At 37.5% G+C, this 14,023-nt stretch overlaps 1 protein-coding gene across 3 annotated transcripts in view; it reads right to left on the bottom strand.

The window, feature by feature from the left end:
• ZBBX (zinc finger B-box domain containing) overlaps positions 1 to 14,023 on the bottom strand; it is a 124,652-nt gene that overhangs the window by 80,889 nt on the left and 29,740 nt on the right. For all 3 annotated transcript variants that reach the window (XM_027542043.1, XM_027542053.1, XM_027542064.1), the window contains one exon: positions 11,620 to 11,715. In XM_027542043.1, the coding sequence (XP_027397844.1) occupies positions 11,620 to 11,715 (96 nt within the window). The remainder of the gene's footprint in view (positions 1 to 11,619; positions 11,716 to 14,023) is intronic.

Genomic DNA, 14,023 nt, shown 5'->3' with positions numbered 1-14,023 from the left:
GTACCCCAATGTTCATTGCAGCACTGTTTATAATAGCCAGGACATGGAAGCAACCTAGATGTCCATCAGCAGATGAATGGATAAGAAAGCAGTGGTACATATACACAATGGAGTATTACTCAGCCATTAAAAAGAATACATTTGAATCAGTCCTAATGAGGTGGATGAAACTGGAGCCTATTATACAGAGTGAAGTAAGCCAGAAGGAAAAACACCAATACAGTATACTAACGCATATATATGGAATTTAGAAAGATGGTAACAATAACCCTGTGTACGAGACAGGAAAAGAGACACTGATGTATAGAACAGTCTTATGGACTCTGTGGGAGAGGGAGAGGGTGGGAAGATTTGGGAGAATGGCATTGAAACATGTAAAATATCATGTATGAAACGAGATGCCAGTCCAGGTTCGATGCACGATACTGGATGCCTGGGGCTGGTGCACTGGGATGACCCAGAGGGAGGGTATGGGGAGGGAGGAGGGAGGAGGGTTCAGGATGGGGAACACATGTATACCTGTGGCAGATTCATTTTGATATTTGGCAAAACTAATACAATTATGTAAAGTTTAAAAATAAAATAATAAAAAAAAGAAATCATATATTGTGTTATGGCAGTAATACATGTACACTGAAGAATTATGCTTTAGAGTAAAATATACTTTTTATTAAAAATCATCAAAGTATTTGCTCAAGGTATATTTACCCAAAGAAATCTCCTCCACAGATTAATGTGGCTAGCATATTTATATTTATATATTACATTAAATACAGTGCATCATGATAGTATAAGGATCCTGTTATCTAAAATCAACACTATCAAACCAGACTAAACCTCTCTGAGTCAGGAGCTACGTAAAAAAGGACTACTAACCACATCAAGCAGATAAATTTTCTCAAATTATCATGTATCAATAATAAGATGCAACAAGCCCATTAAATTTCCACCTAGTAAAAATATCTTTGCAAAGTAAAAATTATTTATAAAAAATGCATAATTATGAACATCCTAACCATTAAACAGGAATGAAAAAGTTTGAGGTAGATGGTAAATGGGCCCCTGGGCTAGACAGCTGCTGTTTGTCAAACAGAGGAAAATTGGAGCTTTGATTTTGCTAGACACTTTAAGGACCAAGTTACTGACAGGAGCTGCGAGCTGCTGAAGTAAAGAGATAAGACGACCACTCCTGAGGTCAAAGAGACCTCCTGGACTGCATCTGTGTAGAAAGGTTCCTTGGGGGTCAAAAGGGAGGAGGCACCAACCCATAATAGGTGCTGTCAAACCTCCACTACCCTCTATGCTGGAATCCATGTTGGCAAAAAGACACGCACTCATGTTGGGGAGTGTCCTAAGAATCTTCCTGCAATGTGGGAGACCCGGGTTTGATCCCTGAGTTGGGAAGATCCCTGAGTTGGGAAGATCCCTGGAGAAAGGAATGGCAACCCACTCCAGTATTCTTGCCTGGAGAATCCTGTGGGACAGAGGAGCCTGGTAGGTTACAGTCCATGGGATCACAAAGAGTCAGACACAACTGAGTGACTAACATTTTCACTTTCACTTTTTCATGTTGGGGCATGTCCTAGAGCAGGTCAGATGTGAGAAGAGAATGCAGATAACTGGCCAAAGGTAAGCAAAGACCCAGAAGAACTGCCCTGTATCAATGATCTAACTGCTTCTTTACTACACTTCTCCTCATTAGGAAAGATGCCCACACCCTTTCTCTCCTGTGGTGTTATTTCTGCCTTGCTTCTGTCCTAAATAAACAGTCTTTCTCTGTGAGCTCCCCCCATGTTGTGCTGTGTCTCTAGTAATAAACTTTGTGCCTGTTTTTACAGTTTTTGCCTCCTTGAGAAATTCGTTTTTCAAACAGGGCAAGAAGAGCCAGGGGAACTTTGCTTCCAGCCTCTAGCCCGTCGTGGTCTAGTGGCCAAGATTCCGAGTTTTCATTCAGGTTACCCAGATTCAATTCCTGGGCAGGGAACAAAGACCCTGTTGCTGTTTTTCCAAGATCAAGATGAAATTTATCTCCCAGTCTTTTCAATTAAAATATATACTCTTTTCTTAGGGAAAACTGTTATTTTAATGAATCCATCTTTACAGGTAGTCTTCAGTTTAGTGCAGTTCAGTCGCTCAGTCGTGTCTGACTCTTTGCGACCCCATGAATCACAGCACACCAGGCCTCCCTGTCCATCACCAACTCCCGGAGTTCACTCGGACTCATGTCCATCGAGTCAGTGATGCCATCCAGTCATCTCATCCTCTGTCGTCCCCTTCTCCTCCTGCCCCCAATCCCTCCCAGCATCAGAGTCTTTTCCAATGAGTCAACTCTTCGCATGAGGTGTTCAAAGTACTGGAGTTTCAGCTTTAGCATCATTCCTTCCAAAGAAATCCCAGGGCTGATCTCCTTCAGAATGGACTGGTTGGATCTCCTTGCAGTCCAAGGGACTCTCAAGAGTCTTCTCCTAAAAATAGGCTTTGCCATAGGGTCAATTCTGAATTTTCTATGAAACTTGAAATAAAAGATACCTAAATAAATGGCTTGAGCAAAGTTTTCATCTACTGTTAGGATCAAAAGAAAGAGAGAAAAGGGTCAACTTCAGGCCAGCTAAAAGGTAAAGAAACAAGGAAAAGAATTTCCATTTAGCAGACACCAGAAAGAAGAACAGAGTTTGAATAAAAGTCCCCATATAAATATATGTAGAAATATATGTAGGAGAAAAGTAAATTATTTGTAGGATGAAAGAAAACTGCAGCAGAGGGACTCACAACAGAATCATGTTTCAAATCCACTGCTCATCATATTTCTAAAAACAGATATGGAATTTGCATGAGTAGTACAAAAATGTCAGTGGTATAAAGAACTACTTAGTGCAAGCTAGATAGGAATCAAATCCTGAAAGTGTGACATTCATGTGACTGAAGTTTATTGCTTATTCTAGCACTCTTTCGGTATAACTTTAAGCAGAACTTAAAGAACCCTTAGATTTTCCTTTCCTCTAAAGGTCTAATGGAAACTATAGGTTTTATTAATCAAAGATTTATGTATTATTATTCCTCCTTGACACATAAAGACATAATAAAAAATAAGCAAGCACCTGGATACATGCCTCTGATTATAAATGCAATTTACTATTCAGTAGACAGTAAATGTCAAATAAAAGTAATCTGGACTCAATATTTAGTACTATAATAAAGTGTGAGAATAATGAAATAAAATACTAAATGCAGTTAAACTATTTAAAAATAAGACAATATAGCATATAAACGTAATAGCACGAAAGATAATATATTTTCAAAAATTTTAAATCACTTGACACTTAAAAAAAATAACAAAATGTGATCTCAGCCTTTCAAATTTTATTGCAACATTAAAAATTCTATTTAGAGAGCAATCTTAAAAGAGCCAGAATAGCAACAAGAAAACAACGTAGGAAAGTCACACCTGCAATCTGCTTTCTATTTGCAGTTTCAATGCCATATAATTATGCACTATATTAATTATCTTAGCAAGTACTATTGTTTTCAACTAATATTACGTGTACAATGCATCCAGATGACTTAGCTGCTTTCAGCAATTATGCATATTTGAGATACATGAAGAAAAAGTGATTTAATATGCAATACTTTGAAAAACAGATTTTTAGGCATACTACAGTCCATGGGGTCGCAAGGAGTCAGACATGACCTAGCAACTAACACACTTAGGCATATCAGAATAAACTCACCAATAAATAACAATCAATAATTGTCCACTTGTTTTATTGTAAATAGTAATACTGTTACCTCACAACTGATGATTTTTATCTTATAAATACAAATGAACATAAAATAGAGTAAAAATTAAAAAATTATTGTAAAATTTATCAGACTCCATGAAAAAACTAAGACAATATAAGTAGTACTTGCAAATTATAAAGACTCCTCAAATAATCAGCATCATTGTGATTGGCTAAAGGTTCAGACATATGATTAGACTAATGATTTTTTAAAAACAACACACATTTATTATCTCATGGGTTCCATGGGTCAGAGTCTAAGTCCAGCTTAACTAGATGCTCTGTTCAGGGTCTCAGAAGAGAGCAGTCAAGGTGTGGGCCAGGACACGTTCCTTCCTGAGTCTAGGGTTCTCTTCTGAGCTTACAAGGTTGTTGGCAAAATTCAGTTCCTGAGGCTACAGAACTGAAGTTCCATTTTCTGGCTGGCTACTGTCAGCTCCTAGAGGCTGCTCATACTTTGTCACTGGGAGAGGCCTCTCCCAGACCCTCTCACTCCAGGGCAAGTTACTCTTCAAGGCCAACAAGAGGATCTCTCTGACTTAGGAAGGGCCTTAGTTTCCCTTTTAAGGGCTTTCATCTGACCAAGTCAGGTCCATCCAAAATCAGCTCTCTTTTTATAACTCAACAACAACTTATCTGGAACCATAATTATGTTTGCAAAACCCCTCCACCTTGGTCATATTCTATTGGTAAGTCATGGGTTCTCAGATTAATGATCTTTACCGCCCCCTCGAATTATTGAGATTAATTATTCTCTGTTTGGATATGGAGGAAGCCTGTATTTCTCTAAAATTTTACTTCACTGTATTTCCATAAAAGTCTTCCAAGATATATATTACTCTAATACTTCTGAAAATGTCCCTCAAACTATCCCTCTTTTGACTTGTTAGCATTAATATACCTTGTTTCCTAGGTTCTAAATTTGGATGGTCTAAGAATTAACATTGAATTTCTTTAAATACTATATCCTGACTAATAAAACCGAATGTATGGAGCACCTCCTATGAACAGGATACTTTCATATTTGTTGTCATTTAATCTGATCCTCCCAATATTTTTGTAAGTTCCTGAGCTTGCATATATGAGTTTTATCTTACAGATTCTTTTAGCCTAAATATTATAGAAACACCCTCATTTCCCTTTGAGATGGCTTTGGGCCATCACGGCATTAAACCCTTGCACTGCTTATTTGTTCTCCACTACATCTGTTACTCTGTCACTTTATTCTGTAATATACTCTCTAAACCACTCATGTTCTTCCAATTCTTCCCTGGTGATAGCAGAAGTCTTACTCTCACTTTTCACACCGCTTTCAAATTTAGTCTCTTCCCTTTCCCTTGCTTTTCTTAGTATGGCATCTAAAAATATCATCATCACAGATACAACTTCACTGAGGTAGAGGGTATTAAAATGTACCCATATTTAAAACATGCCCTGTATTCTGAAACTGTCTTCACAAAATCCTTATCAACATTTCTCCAAGGAAGATATAAAATGGCCATGCTGCTGCTGCTGCTGCTGCTGCTGTCGCTTCAGTTGTGTCTGACTCTGTGCGATCCCATAGACGGCAGCCCACCAGGCTTCCCCGTCCCTGGGATTCTCCAGGCAAGAACACTGGAGTGGGTTGCCATTTCCTTCTCCAATGCATGAAAGTGAAAAGTGAAAGTGAAGTCGCTTAGTTGTGTCCGACTCTTCGAGACCCCATGGACTGCAGCCTTCCAGGCTCCTCCATCCATGGGGTTTTCCAGGCAAGAGTACTGGAGTAGGGTGCCATCGCACATGAAAAGATGTTCAACATAATTAGTAATTGGGGGAAATGCAAATGAAAACCACAGTGAGATACTACTTCATGCCCATTAGGCTACTAGAATCAAAAAGTCAGATGTAAGTGTTGGCTAGGGCATAGAGAAATCAGAACCTCCATACTCTGTTGATAGGAGTATAAAATGGAGCAGTCACTCTCTGGCCATTCCTCAATTAAAGATTAGAGTTATCTTACAACCAAGAAATTCCATACTAGAGAGATAGCAATGAGAAATTAAAACATATCCCCATAAAAACCTGTGCATAAATATTCACAGCAGCATTATTCATAATGGCCAAAAGGTGGAAATAGCTACATGTCCATCAAATGATGAATGGATAAACAAAACTAATACAATTATGTAAAGTTTAAAAATAAAATAAAATTAATTTAAAAAAAATGTGGTATATCCATACAATGGAATGTTATTTGGCCATAAATAAGTGAAGCACTAATACATGCCACAACATAGATAGAACCTAAAGAGCAGCTAGTCATCAAAGACCACACATCCATGAATATACTAAAATCCATTGAATCGCAAACTTCACATGGAGTTGTAGAGTATGTGAGTTACATCTTAACAAAAACTTTTTAAAAAAATTCTTGTCAGTGATGTCTATATATGTGTCCTTTATTTATCTTTTGGGTATAGCATCATTCCGTTTTCTGAAATTTCAGTTAATCAAAGACTTAATTGACCATCCTTCCTGGAGTCTACCTGAGTAAATTAAACTTTCAGACTCACCAGGTTGTCATCAAACCACTCTTGGCAACAGTCTGCTCAGAAGGTTAAGGACAGGAACAACAGTTTGCCCATGAGATGGCATCAGCTGTTATTTTTTGGTGGGAGTCTTGCAATAGCTCACACAGAAGTATCACTCAGAGAGGTGAGGGACAGACCTCCCATTCTGATGGTTCTGAAGCCCCACAGGGGCTTCGGTAACAGAGCTTCCCACACTGCACTGGGAGAGCTGTGGCTTACCCCAGGTATTAATAACTACAGCCCTCCTGTTAGAAGCAATCTGCCAACCCAGAGTCATTCTATGAATATATGGTCTAGAAACATAGTTGATATTAAGATTTTTATCTGTTTCCCGGGGGATAGGGTGGGGGGAAGAGCTAGAAAGGTAACTAAAAGTCAAATCTCAGACACAAGAGGAAAGGCTTTTCTTAACCCTTCACCAACATAACTTACTAACGTACCATGTAATTAATTATGCAATTTTTGGTTTTCAAAATTCAGAGAAAAAGAAACTGTGCCACTTAAAATGTAGTCTTAAATTATTTCATGAGCTTGATTGTATCCATTAGGATTTATTCATGTTTTATTTCATTCATTCAAAAATGTGATTTTTACATGCCAGCTATGATGTTAAGCACTAAGAATATAATGATGAACAAGATAGAAATAGTTCCTCTCCTTAGAAGATCTGAAATTTAACAGAAGATATAGAGGAGAAAATGATCAATAGGAAAACACTTTAAAAAATCCTTTGACAGAAGTTCAAAATTATATGGAATTATTCATATTTAAGAAAGAAAAGAAAAACTGAGCTAATAGTCAGTTTTTTATATATACATTCTAAATATTTTATTTTTTTTCTTTTGTATAGTGCTAACTATAGTCATAAATAACAAATGTATATATTGCTATATAATGTCAAGATATTGACATTACCTGGACTTTAATTTGAGGGAACATGTACTCCCCATCCTTCTATTTCTATTCTTGTCTGTGAGACTTTGGGAAGAAAAAGAGAGCATGCTCACCTCTGCCTATCCTGGTTTCTCCAAGGGCTGCCTGCCCTGAGAAAGATGTTTTCCAATCTAGATCTCCACTAAGGGCTTTTTCTGGGTGAATCCAGCGATGCCACCTTCCCTGGTGGCACAGTGGTAAAGAATCCAGCTGCCAATGGAGACCTAGGTTTGATCCCTGGGTGGAGAAGATCCCCTGGAGGAGGAAATGGCAACCCACTCCAGTAATGTTGCCTGAAGAATCCCATGGACACAAGAGCCAGGTGGGCTACAGTCCATGGAGTCACAAAGAGTAGGACTTAGAGACTGAGCCTGCCCTGCCAAAGGGAAATGTCTAAAATATGAGGGCTGGGAGAAGGGACAAAAAGCTAAATTTCAGGAAGCATCAGTAAGCTGAATTTATCCGAACACCTGTGCTACAACCACTAATTCTGATTGTATCAACAATAGAACTGATATTTTGATTTATACGTTCTGACTCTAATACCTATTTCTCAAGTGGTTTAGAATCTGGAAAGTGAAGGAGATGTGATATATTGCCCTTCAAAAATTTCAATACATTCTAAAATTGGCCAACAATCATCTATAATCTGACTCTACATTACATACTGTCACATTTCCAGTTCACCAAGAAACAAATTCTGAGATTTGCCTGCCTGACTTCTACTGGGGTGTGCTCTGAGAATAATACCTGTGGGCTGTGGGAGAGTGAAGATAGCAGAACTGGGCAAAGAGGAAAGCTGAATTTGATGCAATTGTCAGCCCCCAAAGAGGAGCTATAATAGTCCATCTGAGTTGTCCTCAATTGAGACAATGGGTTTCTGAGAATTTGTGCCCTAACCTAGACCAGATATTTGACCAGAGGATGGGCTGCCTCCAGAAATGGAGTGTAAACTTGGAGGTGGCGGTTCTCTTTGTGTGAAAGTCGCTCAGTCGTGTCCAACTTTTGGAGACCCCAAGGACTATACAGTCTATGGAATTCTCCAGGCCAGAATACTGGAGTGGGTAGCCTTTCCCTTCTCCAGAGGATCTTCCCAACCCAGGGATCAAACCCAGGTCTCCCTCATCGAAGGTGGATTCTTTACAAGTTGAGCCACAAGAGAAGCTCAGCAGTTCTCTTTAGGCAAAGACAATTCCTGGGAAGAAACTCTGCTATGATCTACCTGTAGACAGCATTCCAGGAGGTTAGGGAAGTGAGTTTCTCAGTTCTAAAGAGGAGGATCTGGGTGTCACAACATAGCATCTACAGTATGTCTGCACATAGCATTTAAAATTGCTACCTTAAGATCATCAAGTAAGTAACCATGTTATTATCTAAATGACTAGCTATGGTCGAAAAATACTGTATTATTCTAAACATTAACAAATAATGATAGTGTGAATCTAAAAGCTGATACTGGTCATTGTCAAACGAAAGAAAACACTCTACCACTAAGTCAGAAAACATATAGTATTCTGATGACAACTGAGGTTCTTCCTGGTAACTATTCTCCTGTAAGTATGTTCAAACGAACAAATATTCCCACTTATAATCCATATTTATATAGGCATACCTTATCTTGTAGATAAAAAGGATGAACATAAATGCTTCATACTAGAAAACATGGAAATTCTACTTCAATTATCTCTTGTCTCATTACTAACCAACTCTCTTCCCAAGGTTTCTCCTCCAGTTAAGAAAATCTCCATTCCAATTTTTAAAATATACATACCAGAGTATAGTAATGATTTACTCAATCCAGCCTCCCTTTGTGCATGTCATAGTTCAAAATGGAATGCCTTTCATCTGTTTTGCCCCCTATTTTCCTTTATTTCTAATTAACCTTGTTCTCTTCTGCTTGATCTTTTGTTGTTAAAAGGAAATACAAATTCCTGATATATTAAGACCTTATTTTTCACCAATGTGAGGCTTTCCCAGTGGAAAAAATCTTTAATTTCAACCTTTATTGTTGAAAATTTATTCTAAATATAGAAGTAGAATTTTCATCCTCTGTAACTCTATGCATTTACACATTATTTTGCAGATAATTAACTATTTCACATAGGTTTGGAGAAGGTAAAAAATAAATAAACTTGTGCTGAAATCACTTCTAAGTATAAATCAATCATAAATCAAAAGACAGACCCTTTGAAACTATTTTATTCAACATGGAAATCGTAATAGTTTGCCTTCGATATTTTTTAGGGATTTATCTCTTAAATGAAACAAGATAGGCCAGAACAAAATGGTCCCTACTGACTGTGAATTTTGTAAAGACTCACTGATCTGTAGGCTGGGGTTGAAATGGTTTACAACACTCAAAACAGGTCATTCTTAAATGCCAACATAGGTTAAATAATATAAAGTACAGCAGCCATTAGCCTAGAATGCTTGCTTTTCATATAGTATTGCTTAATATTCAGATATATTCTCAGATTAGGTATGAATTCAACAGTCAATGAAAAAAATCTCATTACTTCTTTTTGTTTCCACAATATGTATATTTTTAAATTAAGATACAGTTGATGTACGATAGCATGTGAATTACAGATGACCAAAAAGAGTCTCATGACTTTTACCAAAGATGGTAAAGAACTAAAAACACTATGGCTGATTAATATGACTAAACCACCAAGCAGAAAGAGATATATACTCACTGCTTAACAATGACCATCAGGTCAACATATAACAGCATCAAAAACATTACCTTAATGCACAGGGAAGAATGATGGAAATAAAAAATCAAAGAACTAAACAGTGTAGAGAAAAAGTAAGAAAATGACAGATAGTCAATGGGACAATTGATTAAAGGCAAGAAGGGCTTCCCAGGTGGCGCTAGTGGTAAAGAATCTGCCTGCCAATGCAGGAGACACAGAGACAAGATGGGGGTTTGATTCCTGGGTCAGGAAGATTCCCTGGAGGAGAAAAATGCAACCCAGTCCAGTATTCTTGCCTGAAAAATCCCATGAACAGATGAGCCTGGCAGGTTTCAGTCCATAGGGTCACAAAGAGTTGGACACGACTGGGGACTGAACTGAAGTGAACTGATACTTCGTACAGCTAGCACAGTGCCTAAATTTACTGACCGACAATTAGGAAAACATGCTGAATAAATCGCTGAATGGAAAATTCTAATGTGAATTCACAGTGGGGTGATTATGCTCCTTACCCTCACAGTGGACTGCCTTTAGTTAAATTCTATATGATTTATCTGTTAACTATTACACTCACTTTTATGTACATTCATTTTAATTTCCTATAACTGTCCAGTGGTATGATACTTCCTGAGGCAGGGGAATAGACAGTGGCTTTTTGTTTTCCCTCCATCACTTCTGCCAGAAGGCTCTAAACTCAAAAGTAAGTGAGTAACTGACTTTGGTAAATACTGATAAAAGGAAGGTCAGTGTTATGCTTTGTGCCCGTTATGACTCAGGTCTTCAGCCTCTGTGAGAGCTACTGATATTTATATATGTTGAATGACATGTAATGATTGAAGTCTACCAGTGATGTTTCCAAATATAGACAATCATAAAATATACAGGATAATATTAAATCCCTTAACCCCAAGGTCCTGGGTTCTCACTTTTACCTCCAGGTCCTTAGGAGCAGGATCCTAGTAGTACTCATCTTATAGGGTCACTGCCTCGCACTGACTCTGTACAATAAGTGAAATCTGACAAACCAGTGCATCATCAAATGTATCTGGCATAAAATGTTAAGTCTATATTTAGCCATATTTATTGTTTAAGTATTAGAAACTTAAAGCCATCTGACAGAGTTTGAGTTTAAGCATTAAAAAAAAAAGATTACACGAGGATAATAAACGCTGGTGATATGTAGGAGGAAAAGTAGAAACATGAGAAATAAGCTTATTTAAACAACAATGAAGGAAGACAAATAAAAGACTATTTTTTTAAATAAACATGAGAAGAAAGCAAGAGATTTCTATTTATAAACTAGATAGGAATAATACTTAAATCATATGTTCATTTGAAACCACAATAGAAAAAAATATTGTCTAAGTTTTAAATGTCAAGTTCACAGTTAGAATGCCTAACGTAAAAATTCTAATCAAGCTAAGTGTTTCAGGAGCTATATTAAAGAAGAGTTTAAACAGCAAAATAAAATCCAGATTACCATTGTCAAGTAATTTTAAGTTACATGTAAAGACTGTACATAATAGAATTTTAGAAATTAATGCAAATCATCCTAAATTCTACATAATTAAACAGGTCTTAAATGTCTTCCTGGTGAAACATTTTATAAACACACAAGTAGAGCATTTTAAGATGTCATACCTGCAAAAGAGTTGTTCTGTGGAGTTTTAGTGCCCCCTTCTGGTGGATTTTAGCAAAGCATCCTGAACAATAATCTTCTCCACATTCAAGGCATACCTTAAAAAATATTGAAAAATCATAGTCTCATAAAATATGACTTTGAAAAAACATATGTGTAAAGAACTCATTGCTATCATCTTTATTTCTCCAACTACACACCAAGAAATTGAAAATCCCAAGGAAATAGGACATTTGTGCCAGTTAAGTTGTAATTGAGAAAAATTAACTTGAAAACTTTAACTATTCTCATGACAAAATAAATATAACAGCTGCAAGTAGGCTTCTGTGCTAGTTGCATGTACATATGTGCAATTTTTAAAACCCAGCAACCTCAGATCAAATTTCTTAACCTGGTAAAAATTAAGTGTTATCTCTGAGTCAAAACTACTTCATTATGAGTTCTTTTATCTTTCTGTATGGATTTACATGACATAATTTGTTTCAAAGGATGCATATATAATTTGTCTCCAAAAATCCCCCCAGACTTCTTTGAATGGCACTGCTTCACTGGTGATTCTCAAAATGTGATTTTTAAAAGCATACTTAGAAGATTCCTCAAAGGAAAAAAAAAAAAGTACAAGAAAAAACATGTCAGCAATGCTTATGCCTGATGAAATGTTTATGCACAAATGTGTATTTGTCTAGCAAATGCTATATGCTGTTAAAATGTAATTTTTTTAATTTGTGGACAAGTCGGAAAATGTGATATACTTCTACTTATGATGGTGCTGAGCAAGGGTGAAAGTGAAGAAAGAAAATGAAATTTTTACTGCAAGAGTAATTACTACTGTGTAGATGTACAGGCACCCCGACACCTCTTACAGTATGATAAAAAAAACAGTGCAAATGGCTAATAGCCCTCATTTCCTTGAGTTTGGCCTAGGTTGGGAATAACTGATAGCACAAATGAGAAAGCACGAGACTTGGAGATAGTCAGGAAGCCTGTGTCAAGAAGCTCACATTCCCGTCAGCTTTCTTTCATTTCCTCCCCCTTTAGGATGCCCACCAATCTTCTCCCCTCCTTCTTCTCTCATTGTATTAGGGTACAATAAGCATAAAGCAGCTGGAGCAGACTGGGGAGTGACAGGTCAGGGTCTTCTGCCTCGTTCGGTTCAGCGGTAGCCTGATGTGCAATTCAGCAATGATGCTTCTCAAACTGCACCATGTATATGAATCTCCTGGGAATTAGCTACAGTGCACACTCTGGTTTGGGAAGTCTGAATGGGATTGAGATCCTGCATTCTACCAAGCTCCCAGGTGATGTCCACCAGCTGTTGGATACAGACCACACAGTGAGTAAAAAGGGGTTAGAGTGTACGGATGAAAAAAAGTAGACTAAACTTAGAAGAAGGTGAGAGGTTAAATTAGGAGCTTGGTACTAACAGATACACACTGCCATATATAAAATAGATAGCCAACAAGGACCTACTATATAGACAGAGAATTATACTCAGTATTTTTAATAACCTATAAAGGGAAAGAATCTGAAAATATATATATATATATATACACATATATGACTGGAAAAGGTCAGTTTTCATTCCAATCCCAAAGAAAGGCAATGCCAAAGAATGCTCGAACTACCGCACAATTGCACTCATCTCACATGCTAGTAAAGTAATGCTCAAAATTCTCCAAGCCAGGCTTCAGCAATATGTGAACCGTGAACTTCCTGATGTTCAAGCTGGTTTTAGAAAAGGCAGAGGAACCAGAGATCAAATTGCCAACATCCGCTGGATCATGGAAAAAACAAGAGAGTTCCAGAAAAGCATCTATTTCTGCTTTATTGACTACGCCAAAGCCTTTGACTGTGTGGATCACAATAAACTGTGGAAAATTCTGAGAGATGGGAATACCAGACCACCTGATCTGCCTCTTGGGAGATTTGTATGCAGGTCAGGAAGCAACAGTTAGAACTGGACATGGAACAACAGACTGGTTCCAAATAGGAAAAGGAGTATGTCAAGGCTGTATATTGTCACCCTGTTTATTTAACTTATATGCAGAGTACATCATGAGAAATGCTGGGCTGGAAGAAACACAAGCTGGAATCAAGATTGCAGGGAGAAATATCAATAACCTCAGATATGCAGATGACACCACCCTTATGGCAGAAAGTGAAGAGGAACTCAAAAGCCTCTTGATGAAAGTGAAAGTGGAGAGTGAAAAAGTTGGCTTAAAGCTCAACATTCGGAAAACGACAATCATGGCATCCGGTCTCATCACTTCATGGGAAATAGATGGGGAAACAGTGGAAACAGTGTCAGACTTTATTCTTTTTGGGCTCCAAAATCACTACAGATGGATACTGCAGCCATGACATTAAAAGACGCTTACTCCTTGGAAGGAAAGTTATGACCAACCT

The sequence above is a fragment of the Bos indicus x Bos taurus genome, chromosome 1, assembly GCF_003369695.1.
Source record: "Bos indicus x Bos taurus breed Angus x Brahman F1 hybrid chromosome 1, Bos_hybrid_MaternalHap_v2.0, whole genome shotgun sequence".
In the NCBI taxonomy this organism is placed as follows: Eukaryota; Metazoa; Chordata; class Mammalia; order Artiodactyla; family Bovidae; genus Bos; species Bos indicus x Bos taurus.
This window is presented reverse-complemented; position numbering and strand designations above follow the sequence as displayed.